At 46.2% G+C, this 19,728-nt stretch overlaps 1 protein-coding gene across 8 annotated transcripts in view; it reads left to right on the forward strand.

Moving 5' to 3' along the window:
- PTPN2 (protein tyrosine phosphatase non-receptor type 2) overlaps positions 1-19,728 on the forward strand; it is a 456,918-nt gene that overhangs the window by 379,483 nt on the left and 57,707 nt on the right. For all 8 annotated transcript variants that reach the window (XM_078687490.1, XM_078687491.1, XM_078687493.1 and 5 more), the window contains one exon: positions 1,630-1,817. In XM_078687490.1, coding sequence (XP_078543616.1) covers positions 1,630-1,817 — 188 coding nt within the window. The remainder of the gene's footprint in view (positions 1-1,629; positions 1,818-19,728) is intronic.

The raw sequence follows: 19,728 nt of genomic DNA on the forward strand, positions 1-19,728 counted from the left end.
TAGAGTAAGTATCTCTGCTTCTGTCCATTCCCTTATACTCTGGACTGTAAGGAACCCTTTCCGTGGTTGGGAGACCAATCAGTGGCAGGGCTGGGGCATATGCTGGACTCAGTGGGGTTTTCTTAACAACTCTTATTGAACTCTATAATGCTGGTTTCTTTGCCGGAACATGAGACAAACCAGCATCTTGACCATTACTCTCTTGGTTGTGCCTCGTCTATTGTCGCCAGTTATTCTTGGTGGAGCCATCAAGCATTCACTGCAGTTATGCTGGCAGCAAGTATAGCTCATGCTCTGGTGCCTCAAGGCCCCCTTCTTTGGCAGGATGGTGCAGTTGATGTTGGGGTGTTCTCTGCCTTCCTCAGTCCCAGAGTAATTTCCTGCGTAACATGTTCAGTGCTTTGAGCCCGGTCTGTGGGATACTGATACGAAGATTAGTAAAGTAATACAGTGCACTTAGAAGGATTTCCAGTTTAGTCCATGCAACCTGGCCATTATTGGTAGTTTTTGTGTGCCGGAATTCACACACTGCGAAATGAAAGCAAGTCCTTAGTACAACTTGTGCTTGCTGGCAGCAGCTACCAATGGTTTTGGGCAACATCACAGAGAATGGTTAGCAGCCCGATGATGTAAGCATTTTTAATTTCTAGTTGGAAAGTGGTTTTGCTCCTTAGGCTTATCAGACCTCCAGTTTTTTTCAGTGCCTTGTGAGATTGTTGGGTGTTTTTCACCAGGTGTTTTAAACTTGTTTATCATCTAGTCGTTTCAGTGCCTCCTTCCAGCTCCGTTCATGACATTTGCCTTCATTCTTCCTCTGCTGTACCTTTTGGCAGTTTGCCTCGTTACATCTAAGCTCATCAAGATGATTATAGAATGTATTCTGTCTGTGATGGTTGGTGGGGCTTTAGGTCATACCCTGGACACCATCATATTGCACTGAACAAATCTATCCATGTGTTAGTGTCTCACTGATAGACGTTTTTCCTGTGAAAGGTCAAAACGAGCCTGACATTAAAATAAAAAGGTTCTATGATGTATGTATGGATGAGATTTTTTATTTAAATATATTACTAATTTGTAATGAATGCGAAAGAGGTACTCTTCTGAAAATGTCTGAGAACTTCCCTCAAAAACTCCATCCATCCCACCCCTTCCACAATCTACCACCAACACTAGGGACCATATAGCTGAAGGGCAGTCAGCACAAGGATGGTTATAAAGAGGCACTGACTTCGATATTCACATCTAGGTGGCATTTTCCTCGCACTTTGGGAATGAACAGTGTATAGAAGGCGTAAGCACCTAGTTTAGTTGGTGATAGTGAGAAAAGCCTCTGAAATCTGGAGGCAGTATGTTCTCCGGAGAATCCACAGGTAGAATTCCATTCCAACCTTTCACCCCTGTGATTAAAGGAAACTCCATTGGTGGGTTCCTACCAGAGTATACCTTTTCCTTCATAAATTGTAAGGTGATACTTAACCCCTGAACTCTAAATCAGCCCCAAGGTTTGAGAGGCTTTTACTTTTTTTTGTATGTTGCTTTATAAACTGTTTTTGTAAAATATTTCTTTTGTAATTTCTCACCCACCCTCGATAGTGTTAGTTAAAACTGTTTATCTTTACTTTCTAGAATCTGAAAGAGGCTGTGGAAGATGAAGACTTGTGTTTGGATAATCCTGTGGCGTATCCTTCAAAAATGTCTGGGGAACGATTTAATGGTAATAGCCTGCGTTCAGATGGCCAAGATTATCCCATAGAAAGGAATAGCTTGGAAATGGATAATAACATTGAAGACAGCATTGACGGGAGCAATGACCGGTAGGCTACCAGAGGATGTTAAATGACATTAGTTTTTTTGCGAAGGTGCTGCTTCCATTTTTTGTTTGAGACATGTGTTGAAAAAAAAATGCACGAAATACTGTCTCTAAATACGTTTAGGTACATTTGTATACATGTGTACGTTTTCTCTCATTTTGCTAGGTTGACCAGACTTCTGCTGAAGGTAATGTTAGACTGATGGGCATTTGTCTGATGGATATCCCTTAAATAGCCCCTCATTAGAAGGAGATGGGTAGAAATGTAACTTACACTACAGTTGGCGCCCATCTTTCATTTTTTTTAGTTGTCTTATTTGCATACCTGGAGTCCTGCTATAGGTTTGTTTAAACTGTACTTATTTAAAAGGTTATTTAAAAACATACAATCTGGCTGGGCTCTACAGCTGGCCTACGATTACAGTTTTGATCACGAGTGCTGTAAGATGATGTACACCAAATACCATAACAATACACGTCAGGGTACGTAGACTAATGACTAACATTACAAGTTTTATGGTAGTGATGTTGACATTATAATGCAGTAAAAAGCCAAAAACGCATTAGAAAGCAGCTATACATAAACAGCATATTGGAAATTGAAAATCATGACCATTGCGACATCTATATATCCCTTCTGAGATTGTGTGACATTGTCGCCCTGAGGGTACACATTCCACATCAGTCATACTCGGTCATCATCGCAGCCTCACCTTTTGTCTCCTTGAAAATTACTTAAGTCTGGCATGGACCCCAGTGATTCTTGGGACGACTCTGGGACAGGAATAGTTCACTGTACACATCCGATTGCATGTTACAGTAAACTACAGCTGTGTGCCATTCCTTAAGTGTCGGGACTGGGCCTCGAGCCCATTGCGTTGCCACCCAGCGTCTAGTCAGTAGTATGCAAATGGTGACCAACCGCTGAACTTCCCTGTCATAACCCATCAACAGCAGCATCGGGTCAAACTCTAATGATGATCCAGTGATGACCTCCAACTCGTGCAAAACCATACGCCAGAACTCAAGCAGTCCAGGATAAAACCATGCAGGATGTGTGAATCCAGCCTCACTTTCCCCACACCTCTGGCATTCCGCAGAATCACATAAGCCATATTGGTAAAGTCTTTCTGGTCTATAATAGATTTGGTTAATATACTTTAACTGTATCTTCCATTCAGTGAGACAGTCTTGACCATGGTACAGCAATAGTGCCAGTATTTGTCACTAATGGTCTTGCCTAGATCTCTTTGCCAATCAAGTTGCGCCTTCATCAGCATAGGTCTTCGTGCTTCTTGTGCAAATGCGTAGAATTTTACTATCAGTCTGGTGGGGACATCCGGCTGCAGTAGGGAAGACCATGCCGGCATGTCCGAAGGTTCGAGCATGTCGTCACCCAGTAAGTCATGTAATGTATGTCTGGCCCAATGATAATGGAAATGAGTACGGTGTTGGTGCACACGTCCTCTCTTGAACCACTTCCCACCCGCACACCTTGCAATCCTGAAAGAAGTCTCCCATAGTATTAATCCCTAGTGTGCGTAAGGCTCTTGACACGCCTTTCTCCTGACCCACTTGAAAGCAGGAACACCAGTCTAATGGAATGTGCAGCAAGTATAAGAGGGAGCCTACTTGTCTCCCCAGGAGACTCTGCCAGGTCTGTACTGTGACATTCAAGGAATCAAAAACACTCTAGCGTCGGGTTTCGAAACGATATCTGAGGACATGTATGAGGGTCCGAGGCATCTCTCTTAAAGTGTAAATGCTGCGAATCACGCGGGCCATTCATCCAGTAGCATGCCAACATTCTCTGTGATGCTTTATAGTGCATTTCAAGATCGGGTACACTTAGTACCACCCATGTCATATGGCAAGGTGAGCACCTCCCACCGGACTCTCGGTTGTTTCCCCGCCAAAGGCAGCCTTATCATCAAGAAACTTAAATTATCGAACAAAGCTCATGGCAAAAGCATTGGGATGTTTTGAAATAGGAATCTGAGGAGCACTATAATTTTGATAATGGCTATATGCCCAATTAATGACAATCCCGTAACCAAAACTAGGTCTGGGCTCACGGGCAATAAGGACAAGCCTCCTTAATAGAACAACCAAGACAAACACCAGTATTGCCAATTTCTTCAAGGTAAACTATTTTTGCATACAGACTACCTGATTTAAACAGAAAGTCATTTGACTACTTTTTCGGTCCTGAATTAATCATTTATTTTTTCAAATTTAATAAACCATATCACATTTTGAACAAGGATTCACAAATTTTTTATGTACATTGCTTACATCAATCAACACTCACTCATCTCTAAAATGTTTTCCATTCATACAGTCAGGCATACACGCTGCGCAAGGGAAAAAGGGAAAAGAAAAACAAGCTATACATCAGTTATTACACAATATTTACAAACATTAAATCACAGGATAGCATTGGGAACATTTTTAGATTCCAGGTATTTTCGATTTTCACAATAGTACTCCTAAAGCTATATACAAGTAGGTCTACGCGTTTCGAAATCCCTGTCTGTCAAGGGAATTCTCATCAGGACCACGTAGCTGTAAATGGAAAAACAGGCTGTGTCAGTCTAGGGGCAACCTCTGTCACTAAAAACACCAAGAAACACCCAGCTATTTCCTACCTCTTTCTAGTGCTCACAATTGTATATGCTGCTCAAGCACGGAAGAGGGTTCACTCTTCCATCACAACCAAGTGTTTTGGAAACATGACAAATTCTCCAATTGCAAATCACGCTACGTGATTTATGGTATAAAATGCCCTTGTGGCAAATTATACATTGGGAAGACCAATCAGGAGGTGAGGTGTCGCATTACGCAACACAAATCCCGGATAAAAAACAATGTCATTTCAGCCCCCCTGGTCACCCATTGGAAAAATAACAACCATAACTTGAGCGAGCTGAAGTGGACTGTAATTGCAAAAATTGAAAAAGATCCTAGAGGAGGAGATATTGACGCGAAATTATCACGGAGCGAAGCTATGCTTATTATTAAGTTCAATACAGCTTCGGATGGCCTGAACGAATTGTCCGAACTATACAAACTGTAGTCCTGACAACACACATTGAACCTCTGAACCGTGTCCGGGTCCTTTCTACATATGCCTGGCAAGGACAGTGTTTTTACGCATAGGAAACACCAGAGAGTTCAATTCCCAGAAGTCCCCCGACCAGGAAACAGAGAAGTACGTTACGTAGAAAACGAGCCCCGCGAGTAGTTACCGCCGGTCTCTGACAAGGGCGCATGGAGTCGTTTTGAGGCAGCAAGAGTTAGGACGCTGGCAACAGACCCTGCGGGTAAGTCGTGCTGACTTCCCCTCCCACCACCGTTTGAAAAGCTCAAACGTGCCGTCCATCGATCGAATTCCTTTTTCTAAAAAACGCTGTTTTGGTCCACCCCCTAGGTAAACAAAGTCCCCGCCATCAGTTACATCTGATATAAGGACAAGGATTTGGAGAAACACAACACGTCATTTAAAGTAAGAGCAGATTCTGATGAGCTCGCGCCGCCCCATAACCCCCACAATGTGTGTCCTATGGTACACTGACATGTGCCCTTCTCCCGCACAGAATCACTGCCCGAAGACAGCCACGCTGTATGTGAGTACATGGGTTTGAATAAATGAGATTGTGGTTGTGAACCATTAATGAAGGGAATTGTGTTGTTGATACCGGAATTTGACTTGTCGTTTCAGAACCCACACTTACAGAATTGTGAGCACTAGAAAGAGGTAGGAAATAGCTGGGTGTTTCTTGGTGTTTTTAGTGACAGAGGTTGCCCCTAGACTGACACAGCCTGTTTTTCCATTTACAGCTACGTGGTCCTGATGAGAATTCCCTTGACAGACAGGGATTTCGAAACGCGTAGACCTACTTGTATATAGCTTTAGGAGTACTATTGTGAAAATCGAAAATACCTGGAATCTAAAAATGTTCCCAATGCTATCCTGTGATTTAATGTTTGTAAATATTGTGTAATAACTGATGTATAGCTTGTTTTTCTTTTCCCTTTTTCCCTTGCGCAGCGTGTATGCCTGACTGTATGAATGGAAAACATTTTAGAGATGAGTGAGTGTTGATTGATGTAAGCAATGTACATAAAAAATTTGTGAATCCTTGTTCAAAATGTGATATGGTTTATTAAATTTGAAAAAATAAATGATTAATTCAGGACCGAAAAAGTAGTCAAATGACTTTCTGTTTAAATCAGGTAGTCTGTATGTAAAAATAGTTTACCTTGAAGAAATTGGCAATACTGGTGTTTGTCTTGGTTGTTCAATTAATGACAATGGCGTCTCATTGATTCTGAGACACGGGTGCTGGTGTGATATTTTACGGGTCCTGTGCCCTGCAATTCCGCACCGGCCTTGTGAGATGGATGTGGCCGGGTAAAGCTGTACTGCTGTTACAAGGGTAAAGGATGACAATGCCATGTCTTGCTGTTAAGTGCAATATTAATAGTCAGCTGCTGGACGCGTTTCACCTATCCTGCAGGACATTCACTCCCATGCAGTAAAAGAACTAGGTTGCCTGAAGAGCAGGGTATTAGGAAAGCTGACTGCTTGAAGAGCTTAACACAAGGAGATCATGGGTTAGGGAGAGCTAGGTGCTAGACAAGCTGTGTTCTTGGAGCGAATGCAGGTCATGGGGCTGCAAGGGCTGGGTGCTGGGAGAGGTGCCGGTTGATAAAAGAAATAGGCGCAATGAGAGCTCGGCAAGGGAGGGCTAGTGCTGGAAGGGATGTGTGCAGAAACCTCTGATAGAGGTGGGGATTGGAATGCAGTTGAGATCGAAATTCTGGGTGCTGAACGAGGAGGAGCGAAATGGTGCCAGGACAGGTGACAGACTGGAGTGCTGGGTTGTGCTGTACCCGGCCTCGGTCCCCTATTTCCATCCAGACTCACAATCTCTTTCATGCTTCAGTTCTTGCAGTAAATGTCTGCTTTGCCCACTGCAGTCAAAACTTTTATAAGCAGTGCACCCCTGCTGCAGGTCTGTTGTAGGCGGGCACCAGGCTGCAGCACCCTGTATTCAGGCTCATATTCGACTGCATCCTTCATTTATTGCACTTGATCCTACCACCCAGAACTGTAACCTCCACTTACTTTATTTATTTTTAGTTTTATATAGAATAAACTCTGTCGGATGGCATTTGAGCTCTTTACATGAGCTCCAAATTGCATCACACAAGTACCAATTCATATTTTATGAATGGTGGAGATTAGGTGATTTGCCTAGAATTGCAGCATGCTGAGCCCAAGCCGAGACTCGATCTTGGTTCCCCAGTGCTGATGCCTATAAGCCACATCTGCTCACCCTTGATACCAGGCATCGCTTCTGCATATCTGTGGTTCAGGCTGATACTGGTGCCACAATACCCCGTCTCAATACACATTTTCTCTTGCTAAATATCCCTCCAGCACTACAACCCCACCCAACCATGTTACCAGTGTATTGCTCCGTGCCTTTCCAGACTTATGGTTTCTTGCATGTTTTGTCTCTTGCATTAGCTGTTCATGCACTGCACCCCAAGCTGTAAGTGCATTGCTGCCACACCAGCCATGGCCCCCTTTATCCCGTCTCAGTTACCATTGCACCTTTTCTATTTTTATTTATTTTTTCAAAAAGGAGGGGGCCCCATCACCCGAGGGCCCGGCCTCTAGTCTGGGTTCCCTGGTCCCACCCAGGTCAACCACGCACTTTGTTGGGGACCATGGGGGGAGCTTGAATGCCCCTGCAGTCCCTGCCGGCTCCTATGGCCTTTGCCCCCCAACCACCAACGCCCCCAGGTATTTCTACCCTGCCTCCTTATCTATTTTTTTTTTTTTAATTGTTTTACATTTTTTGTGGGACTGGGCTTTAAGCGGAGTCCCTAGATGGCTGCCAACACTTCCTGGTTGAAGTGTTGGCAGCCAATTACATTTAAGTAGGATTATGGGCTCCCAGATAGCTATATTTTTTAACTTACATATCGCTGAAACTACGACTGTGTAAACCAGGTAAAACTGTGGCAGTCCAAGAGGGGCATGGGGGTGGAGGCCCCTATCGTGGACTTTCTAATGGATCTGCATAGGGATATTAAGGCAAAAATTAGATATGTACAGGATCTTCAGGTCTCCAGGGAATTCAATATAGAAAGAGGGGTAAGGCAGGTCTGTATCTTGGCCCCCTTCCTGTTTATCCTCTACATCAATGACCTTGAAGGAGTCTGGTAGCCATGGGGGCTGATTTTCCGTATATAGATAGCCGGAGTCTCCCCGTCCTCCTAAATGCGGATAACGCCATCCTCATAGCGAGAACTGCTAGAGGACTCCAATCTCTACTAGATGCATTTTTGAATTTTATGGGGTCCCATGACTTAACAATCAATAATGCAAAATCCTGTGCCCTGCAGGTAGGGGCCCGCCCCACGAAAAAATAACCTGACCTGACCTTGGTCTGACACGGTCGCTCCACTCGTCGCGCGGCTCCCCCTGAGTGCGCCCGGCCTCCCTGCCTGCCTCCGCGTCTTCGCCGCTGCCCCTGAGGCATAGGTTTCTTTTTTGTGCACTTTCCTGCTCCCTGTGCCTGCATCTTGCCTGCTTTTGTTTCTGTTTTTGTGCCCTGTGACTGTTCGTCTTTTCTCGCCCCTCGGGACCGCTTTCCCGCTTCGGACCGCTCCCTGCTGCTGCTCCCCTGCGGCCCCGCCCCCCTTTTTTCTTCTGTATCCTATCCCCTTTCCTGCGCCACCCCGCTCCCGCCTCCCAGCTGCTCCTCCCTCCCTCTTCGCCATTTATGGCGGAACGTACGCGCAGCGGGCGCGCCAAAGGCAAGCCCGTCCGCGCCTGGACCGCGCCCAGCACCAGGACCCCTGGTCCTCAACGATGCCAGCCTACACGACGGACCTACGACGCCGCCACCCTCCACGCACTCAACGCCGGCCAGAACCCCGCCTGCCACCAAGCCACCCCGAAACGCACCCACGGACCCTTCACCTGCCAAGCATGCAAATTCACCTGCCTCCGAACCTGCACCGCACCCGCCAAGCTGAGCACCAGCAACAACCACCTCAAGTGCATCCTGCTCAACACCCGCTCCGTCCACAGACACGCCGTCGAACTCTGGAACCTCCTCGACACATCACCAGACGTCGCCTTCCTCACAGAAACATGATGAACGCCTCCTCAGCCCCCGACATCGCCATAGCCATCCTGGAGGGCTACAAGATCACCCGGAGGGACCGTGTCAACCAAACCGGCGGAGGCATCGCCATCGTCCACAGAAACACCATCCTTATCAGGACCAACTCCGACGACACCCTCACCGCTGCCGAGCACCTTCACTTCCAGATTCACACTGGCCCCAAGACCACCCTCAGAGGCACCCTCATCTACAGACCCCCGGGACCACTCACAATTCAGCTAAACCATCGCAGACTTCGTCAGTCCACACGCCCTCACCTCCTCAGACTACATCCTCCTAGGAGATCTCATCTTCCACCTAGAGAACAACAACGACTGCAACACCACCGTCCTGCTGGACAACCTCGCCAACCTCGGACTCAAGCAACTGGTGAACACCCCCACCCACTACGCCGGCCACACGCTTGACCCAGTCTTCTCCTCCAGCAAGCACATCTCCTTCAGCCACTCCACCGGACAGACCACAGCTGCGTCCACTTCAACTTCAGGAGAACCACAACCCACCACCATCGGCAACAGGTTCCCCGCAGAAGCTGGAGCAAGATCACCGCCAACCAGCTCACCACCACCCTCAGCCAGTACCCGCCCACCAACAGGACGGACCCCAACGAAGCAGCCCGCAACCTCACATAGTAGCTCACCTGCTGCACCAACGAACTCGCACCACTGAAGAATCCTCCCAGCAGACCCGGCAGCAGGAAAGCCTCGTGGTTTACCAAAGACCTCAAAAACTCAAAGAAAACCTGCCGCACCCTCGAGAAAGCCTGGCGCCACGACCAGACAGCAGAAAACATGACGGCCCTCAAGAAGGCCACCAGCAAGCACCACCAGCTGCTCCGCACCACCAAGAAGACAACATTCAAAGAACGACTGGCCAACAACACCCACAACAGCAAGGAACTCTTCAGCATCGTCAAAGAGCTCTCCAACCCCAGCGCCTGCAACAACGATATCACACCCTCGCAAGACCTCTGCGACTCACTCGCCTCGTTCTTTCACCGCAAGATCGCCGACATACACAACAGCTTCGGCGCGCCGACTACGCACCCAACCACTGAACTAGCGCCCCCCACCACCACCCTCTGCACCTGGACCCCTGTCAGCACCGAAGACACAACCCGCCTGATAAACACCATCCACTCCGGCTCCCCTACCGACCCCTGCCTACACCACATCTTCAACAAAGCCGACTCCATCGCACCCCAACTCCGGAACATCATCAACAGCTCCTTCGCATCCGCCACCTTCCCGGAGAGCTGGAAACATGCCGAGCTGAGCGCCCTCCTGAAGAAACTCACCGCGGACCCCAAGAACTTCCGCCCCATCTCGCTCCTCCCCTTTCCAGCCAAAGTCATCGAGAAGACCGTCAACAGACAACTCTCCGCCTTCCTCGAGACCAACGGATCCCTCGACCCCTCACAGTCCGGCTTCCGAGCAAACCACAGCACCGAGACCGCCCTCATCGCAGCCACCGACGACATCAGGTCCCTGCTCGACAACGGGGAAACTGCTGCCCTCATCCTCCTTGACCTCTCAGCAGCCTTCGACACCGTATGCCACCGCACCCTGATACACCGCCTCAGCAACACCGGAATCCAAGGAGCGGCAATGGAGTGGATCATCTCGTTCCTCGCCGGAAGAACCCAGAGAGTCCGCCTCCCCCCGTTCCGATCCGCGGCCACCAAAGTCATCTGCGGCGTTCCGCAAGGATCCTCACTCTGCCCCACCCTCTTCAACGTCTACATGAGCCCTCTCGCAGCCATCGCTCGCCAACACAACCTCAACATCATCTCCTACGCCGACGACACCCAGTTGATCCTCTCCCTCACCAACAACCCCGCCACCGCCAAAGCCAGCCTCCAAGAAGGAATGAAAGACATCGCGGAATGGATGAAGATCAGCCGTCTGAAACTGAACTCAGACAAGACGGAAGTCCTCATCCTCGGACCTTCCCCTTCTGCCAGGGATGACTCCTGGTGGCCCCCTGCGCACCCAAGCCAACGGACCACGCACGCAACCTGGGCTTCATCCTGGACTCCTCCCTCACGATGACCAAGCAAGTCAACGCCGTGTAGTCCTCCTGCTTCAACACCCTGCGCATGCTCCGAAAGATCTTCCGATGGATCCCCACCGAAACCAGGAAGACGGTCACCCAGGCCCTCGTCACCAGCCGTCTGGACTACGGGAACACCCTCTACGCTGGCACCACTGCCAAAATCCAGAAAAGACTCCAGTGCATACAGAATGCCTCAGCACGACTCATCCTGGACATCCCTCGCTACAGCCACATCTCTGCCCACCTGAAAGACCTGCACTGGCTCCCCGTCAGCAAGACGATCACGTTCAGACTCCTCACCCACGCACACAAGGCTCTCCACGACACGGGCCCAAAGTACCTCAACAGCCGCCTCACATTCTACACACCAACCCGCCAGCTCCGATCCGCCAGCCTCGCCCACGCCTCCGTCCCATGTACTCGCAAATCCACCGTCTGAGGAAGATCCTTTTCCTACCTGGCGGCCAAGACATGGAACTCCCTCCCCACTCACCTTCGGCTGACCCAGGACCATCTCACCTTCAGGAAGCAACTCAAGAACTGGCTGTTCGAGCAGCAACGACCCCCCTCCCCCCCCTCTCAGCGCCTTGAGACCTTTGCGGGTGTGTAGCGCGCTTTACAAATCTTGTTGATTGATTGATTTTCTTTTAGGTTCTGCGAAGGTCCCTACAACGTCAGTTTTTTCTTATTTGGGGGTCCTGTTGGACGATCGCCTGAAGTGGGGGCCCCTTATTCTGAAGAAAAAGGGAGAGCTCATTTGAATAACTGCCGCTATTTTCAGCTTTGCTGCTAAGATGGGCAAGCGCCCTATTGCAGCCAAGCTGAAAATGTATATATCCAAGGGTGTGTCAACTGCAAGCTACGGTAGTGAAGTAGTGTAATTCCGTTGAGCCGTTCGGGCTGTAGTGGCGTTGAAGAAATTTAAAATCTCCATTGACATAACATGGGGAAAACGTGTTTTGGGACCCCCCTTTTTTCTTGGCCCCCACTTGGTGGATTGCCCCAAAACTTTCAACACAGCACCTGACTAAAAAACTGTACTTTTTTGACAATTTCGGAAGATTCGTCAAGCGACGTTAGTTATTGGCAAAACAAAAAACGCTTTTGTGTTGGCAGACAATTAAACCATTTAGGCCTTCTGAAGAGATTCTAGCAAGAATTATTACAGTTCAAATCTTGAAACCCTAAGGGATATCAAAGGGGGTTATTGTCACCAAACTCCTTACCTAAAGATCTTAAATCAAAAAATACATCTGCAGGCTTTAACATGGTGCAATAACAATCAATTTGTAAAGGGCTATTGGTGTCAACCGGTGTTTCCCAGTAAATAAATCCGGTCTACTGTCTTTGTTAGTGCTTTTCATATGAGACGGATTGCTTTTCATATGAGACAGGTTAGACCTATGGCATCTGAAATAACGCTTCCCTATAAACCGATCAGTTCCATAGCATTTGATATTGGCTCATCACTGTAATCGAGTAAGGCAAACTGTATTGAGCATGAGCTTTCCAACAAGGCAACCAGCTGGTACACTGTCATACAATTAGAGACATGTACAACAATTATAAGTGTCTAAACACATGCCAGATTGGTATTCATTCTGCATAATTTTCCTCAACTATTGGGAAGTTATGTGAATTTTGCACTCCCCTAAATGTTTTTGAATTATGTTTGTAGTATATCATGGTTTGTATTCTGTTTTTTGGGTCGCTTGGGAGTTCACTGCAGAATGTATTAACCAAACATTCCCAATCCAAAACATTGCGTCAAATAATGAATAAAGGGATGGTGTTTAAGGTATTCACTGTGTTACACTGCTTAGGCTCCCTTCTGCAGAATACTTTGTCGCTCACTAATTTTATTAATCGCTCAAACACTTCTGCACTTAGGTTCTCATTCTCGCACTTGCTCCCTTACATGCTCATTTTCTCAGTCACCCCTTCAACGTCTTGGTCAACCTTTTCTCACTTGCTTATTCACTTGGTTGTAAATTCACACTCACCGAGCCACTATCATGTGCTCAGTCACTCCTTTACTCTTCGCTCAATCACTTTCATAATATTTCAGTCACTGACATCCACACTCTTTCAGTTGCTTTCCGACTTATTTGCTGCACGTCCTTTCATGAATTTTTCATTTGCTTATGCATTCACTAATTTACACACTTGCCATGCAATCATCCCTCCTTCATTCACATACTCACTTTTCCCCACATTCAGCTGCTCTCCCACTCACTTGTTCAATCACTCCTCACTCATTAACCCACTCAACCACCGTTTCACTTGCCTACTCACTTGTTCGCTCTCTTACTCGCTTAGACAGTAGCATGCTCATCCAGAAGCTACAAACTCATTCACTTGCCCATTCATTCATTTAGTTTGTCTTTCTTTCACTCATTTGCTGTTTAACCTGCATGCTCACTAATTCATTCAAACCAAGTTACTGAACAAAAAATTGCGATTATTTGAAATATTTTGATTTGCAAAATTTTGTATGGATGAATAGAGTATGTATTTATCTTCAGCTGTTAATTTGCATCCTCGTTTAGCCTGAAAATCTCGTAATGGGGTAGAGGGTCCGCTTTCTGGCACACGTTGCAAGGTACAAAGTCATGTTTTTATTATCAAATAAGTAATATTGCGCAATAAATCCCTAATGCCTGATGATCGTTCAGATCCAGGGGTATGTATTTCCATTCACATCTTGAAGTGCACTTTATCATTATCACCAGAAGCACCTGCTGTAGGAGAGGCTAATTATCAACCTTAACCTAACAATGCACGAGCTGCACAAACAACGGCTGTGCTCTATCTTGTCAAATTATTAACTTGTAAAACTCCTGTGTCTCAGTGCATCGGCACACAGGTGAGAATGAGAAAAGTCATATACTGGTAACTTTTAATGCTACTCTGCATCAGTGCTCCACTCCTAAAGGAAAACCTGAAGCCAGGGTTCAGACAGACCTCACAGAAAAAAACTGACTGGTTAATGAAGCTTTGTTGTTCTCTGGGGGTGAGCAGCGGAAAGTGGCAGACTAGCTTCAGGCTGCAGGAAAAGCTTTGATGATTCATTCATGCTGCTTCAGAACTGCCCTCTATTAGCATTTCTAAAGGTAAGCGCACATCTTTAAAAGTGCATTTAGCAGTGCAGCTTTCATATTGTCAGCGCCACTTCAAGCATGTAATAAATATAGCTGAATCCTTTGTAATGCACCCTGATTGTAGGTCCGCGCATAGAGAACCCAAGTGTGCACCTCGCTTATGTGCACAGTTCAGAGAGAAATATGGACATTGTCGATCTTCGGAGGTCGGGGATACCAGAAGACAGGCTTGCGACAATCATTCGTAGACCACCTCCAGATGACATCATACCTTCTGAAATCATTGGGGTTCCAGGTCAATGAGCTTGAAGTTTCACCTGCCTCCTTCACACAAGCTTCCTTTCATTGGGGCTGTCATGGATACTTTACAGTACAAGGACTAACCTCTGTTGCATCAAATTTCAGGACATTCTGGCAATGATCCCAATATTTCTGCCTCAGTCCTGGGTCTCAGTGAGAGTAGCGCTGAGGCTTTTTACCCTTTTAGCCTCTTGCATCCTCCTTGTCTAATACGCAAGGTGGCCATTGGAGGCTCTGCGGTGGCATCTGTAGTCCTAGTGGGCCCAACACTATGAAAACCTATTGGATGCCATTCAGATCCCCCATCAAGAGCGAACTGCAGTGATAAACACATCAGGTCTGGGATTGGGGCAGTCATTTGGTGGTGGTGGAGATCAGAGGACTCTCCGATAGAACCTCAATTCAAGACAACTTGCAGTTGTTACAAGCCATTCTCTTAGTTTGAATGCATTCCTACTGCTCATCAAAGGGGTGCTTGTGCAGGTTCTCACGGATAACAGCTACAGCATGTGGTATTTCAACAAGCAAATGGTAGTGGAGCCCTGGGTTCTGTGCCATAGGTTCTTTGAGTCTGTATTAGGTTTGAGTGTCCAGGCATCCTTCACATCAGCAGGGATTTTGAATGTCTTAGCAGAATGCTCAGCAGACGGTGCCTGGCAGGCCACAAATGGCAACTACATCCTGAGATGGTGCAGGGCATCTTTCAGTAGTGAGTCGACTCCCGGCTCAATCTCTGCATCACCGTTGAACACACAGTGGCAAAACATTTGCTCTTTGTAGTTTCTGTGGGAGCACTCGCTAGGAGACCCGTTACAGTTGAATGTAGCTAAGGACTTCTGTACGCCTTTTTGCTTCTGCCCCAGTTCTGAAAAAGATCAGCGACAACCAGGTACAAGTCCAAGTCATTCTCTTGGTTCTGGATTGGGCCACTCGAATGTGGTACCCAGTGCTTCTGGGAACGAGCACCTGACTCCTGAGCAGGCTGCTTCTTAGAGAGGATCTCTGTCTCAAACAGGTCGGTGACGTTCACTTCTATCTACGCAATCTACATCTCTATACATTGGAAATTAAGTAGCAGCAGTTGACTGTTTGATCTGCAGCAGGAATGGTGGATATCATACTTGCAGCCAGGGGCCTTCCACGTACTCCATTTATGGGGAGCAATGGTAGCTTTTGTAGCTGGTTGTGGTGATTGCAAGATTGATCATTTACAGTCTGAGCTGACAAATGTTATTTTGTTCCTTTTGTCTTCGTCCACCATTGCCTTGCTAGTGGACAATATTAAATATTGTTGATCGGTCCTTTCTGCCTTTTTACGTTCGGTTGACCAACTGCCCTGGTTTAAAGGTTTGGTTGTGATGAGGTTTAAAAAGAATCTTGACCCAAGTTTCCTCGTAAACAATTTGTGATGCCACAGTAGGACTCTAATTTGATCTTTACATTTCTCATGTGGATGCCCTATGAGCCGATGTATAGCTACTTGCTGTCTCTCTTGACTTGAAAGACTATTTTCTTCATTACTATTTTTCAGCTCATTCCAGAAGTGTGCCCTAAACCATCATTTTTGTAGACAAACTGGTGTTGAGAACTCGAGCAGTCTTCATGCCAAACGTTGTGACTCATTGCCACAGTGGACAATCTATAACCCGACGTACTTTCCTGGCCCCTCCTCTTCCTAGGAAAAAGAACAGAAACTTCTTTAGCTATACCCCAAAACGGGTTTAAGCTTTTATACAGTACCAAGGAACACCTCTTTGTCAAACTGCTTTTTGTAGGGTTCTCCAAGGTTAAGAAAGGGAAGGCTGTGCAGAGGAGGACCCTGTTGTGTTATATCCTGCTTCATTAACATATGCTATGCACTAGCTGGCCAAGATTCTGACTCCAGCAGGTCTGAGAGCCCACTCCACTGCTGCTAAGGCTGCTACCATTGCGTTGGCACGCGGAGTTCCTGACCTTGACATCTGCCAAGATGTGGCATGGGCATCAGTGCATACGTTCACAAAATATTAATGCCACGACAGCCAGGCCTGGGAAGAGGGATGTTTCAATTGCTTGGTGCTGAAAGATTTTTTGGTCTTAGCTCACTTCACAGACCCTCTACCTGGGGAGGCACTGCTTTCATAGCTATTCCGATATGAGAGATCTGCGGTATCCCTTAGAAGTCAGTGTTACTTAACCTTTGGTAACGTCGTTTCTGGGGATACTCCTATCTCAGATATTTCACTGCACACCCAGCTCCCTGTTCTGTGGAGTGTCCTCTTTTCAAATGATAAATAGGTCCCAAGGTAAGAATCTGCACACTGGTTCCAACAATTACTTATGCTATGCGACTGAGATTTACGAACGAGATGAACAAGAAACTTACATCTAGGGGTGGTGCTCACATGCGAATCCACTCCATCACACGTGAAGCAGTACGGAGCCAGTGCCGGAATCTCACAGCATCATTTAGTAGCCGCTGGGGAATTAGCTGAAAAAGGTTTCCAGGTTCAGTCTGGCACCTGTGGGGATTTCTGAGGGGAGGGAGCTGCTATTAATTGAGTATCCACCAGAAAGAGCATTACCACAGGTCAGTAATTTATTTTTCCGGTTTGCTAGTGATTTTCGTTCTCAATATAAAATTAGCCTGTTTCGATCTGAAGGCAGGTACTACATCATCCCTCCCCCACTCCCCCCAAACGGCTGGTCTTGATGGCAGTTTAGCTATAGCTTCAAAAGTTCAGCTGTGTTACCCTTACCTGGACCCATCTCATAATGGTACTATCTTGATACCTAGCTGCGTTCATCTGAACACTTTTGAATTTGGTTCAGTCTTATGTCTTATAAAAATCCTCTACTGTATCAGTTAGAAAATACAGGTGACATCAGCCTGTCTGGCCATTGTGTGTGCCTGGCATTCACAAAGATAACGGCCAACAAGGCTACTATTATGTACTTCCTGAAGCATGGATAAAGGATTCAGGCCTCCAGCCATCAGGTATTGTTGTGGTCCTCCACATAATGCCACAAATGCACTCTTCTCCACTCCATGTTGCAGAGTACTGGGATAAGTTGAAGGAGTGCCAGTTAAAGCCTTCTCTAGTCCATGCATTGCTTCATTCTTCCTTGAGCTGGTGGTCATGTGCCCCAGCCTTCAAGTGGGCTTTTCCTTCAGCCTTGATGACAGCGGACTAGTCCGAGCTGGATTTGGTCAGTGGGTGAGTTATGGCAGGATTAGTCCATGACTGCTTTATGTGACACTTCAATATAAATATGCTTAAAATCTTTCCTACTAGTGGCAAAGCGATTTATTTAGGCTGGGCAGTATTTAAGTTTGGTTTGAACATTAAACAGAGGGTGCACTAGGAGGACAGTACAATATTGGAGACTGAGTCTAGAGGGATGTTTTGATGGTGCAAGGAGGGAAGCAATGGGGCATGAGAAGTGGAAATGCAACTTGCAGAAGGGGTTCAAAAAGAAAGGTTTAATTATCGTGTCTCAGTTGGTACCTGCAGTTGATAATCACGCACAACTCTTCCACTATATATCTGTAAATAGTGCACCTGATAACATAGGTGTGGAAGTGGACCACTTCCCAAGAGATCTTTCTTCTGCTGTTCCACATTACAGGATGTATTAGTACATGGATTAGTAGTCCGAGTAGACACCTGTAGAAAGTCCTCTGCTCCCTCTTCAGGGCCTTTGGTTGAATGACAACATAGGTTTTCGTGACTCATCTGAACTCAAAAGTTAAAATAAAAATTGCCTTGTTTATGGCTAGGGAGCTTGGTAGGAGAGTGTCATGATCAGTTATTTGCCCTGTGCTCTCTGAATCTCCTAATTCCACATCCCTCCAAAACCTTGAGGACAGCCGGGGTTATTATCTCATAATGGTGGCTCCAGCTTGGCCAAAATTTCATGTTGTGAACTCTTATTACATCCATCAGTTGAATGTTGTTTGGCCCCACTTCAGCCAAGACTTCCTGACTGGTAAGGCGAGACTCTTCCATCACTATCCATTCTTGCTCAGCTTGAGTGGTTGGTTGTGAGAAATTGACCTTTGCTTTCCTCTGCTGAAGTGTGATGGTTGCTAAAAAATATCCATCACCAGGTGTCACAGGACAGTAGTAAATGAGCAAGGTTCTGCCACTGGGCACTAGGTGGGAGAGTAAACCCTTTAAAATGCTGTGTCAACAACGTTATGTATTTCTTGGAGTAGCTGGAAAAATCTGACATTCTAGTAGACACCTGTGAAATATGCATGGCAGACAAATGCCATAAAATTGTTTTCTAGTTCTACAGTAACAGCCAAACAATATCTGATGTGTGAAAGCTATTAAACAAGTGAAATGTAATTAAACTATACAATTGTCATATGGTTTTATAATTCAGATGTGCTTATCACCACTTGTAGTACATGATCTTCCAATACACCCTAACTTTCCCCACCCGCTCCATAGACCACCTTTTCACCAGCGCCAATATTAAAAATTATGTAAACGGTACACGTTGAGCTTCAACAAAGAGTTGGTTCCCAGTACTTCAGAGGTCAAGCAGAGACAGCCCGTTTATGGACCTCTGTTAAGTTTGCACTTGGACATCTTTACATTTATTCAGTAATGTGCCTTCTAGGCAGTTATTCAAGACTCTTCACTTCTTGGGAAGTCGGCTACATGAATTCATATTGATGTTTTCAGGTGGAATGCGAGGGCCAGAAGGCAACATAATGATTTTGTGGTCTAGGCATGCAGCTTCTCTTGTTCCGCTGTTTCATATGGTCACTTGTTTGGAAGTCTTTCAATCGAATATTCGAAAGAAAAGTATCCATTACAAGAACAAGGTAACTGCCTTCAGTAATGGTCTTATTGCTCTACTTAATCCACTCTGGTTTGGAGATATTTAGACGGTACATTCAAAAGCTCTTTGTTCAGTTCATTTTTCAGTTTGTGGCTCCAACTCTCACTGACTCTGGAAAATTTAGGTTCGAACTGACATTGGGCAATGGACATTTTCTTAACAGTACAAGTAGATCACTTACTGCACCACTATAGTATGTTTTGCCAGGTTTGCTGAAACCAGTCTGCGTTTCAAAGAACGTTTAGTTGATGGTGTGTCTGTAGGAATCCGTGAATATGCGGCAGACAGAAAGTTAGCTAAAGTAAATTGTTATATAATATGGTATGCCATTAAAATAAATGCCTGTTTGCTTTTAGGATTATCTTGTAAACTGCACATTAAGTTGAGATGTTCTCTGTTGTCCAAAGTAAACACC

This window comes from Lissotriton helveticus, chromosome 4_1, assembly GCF_964261635.1.
Source record: "Lissotriton helveticus chromosome 4_1, aLisHel1.1, whole genome shotgun sequence".
Taxonomy (NCBI): domain Eukaryota; kingdom Metazoa; phylum Chordata; class Amphibia; order Caudata; family Salamandridae; genus Lissotriton; species Lissotriton helveticus.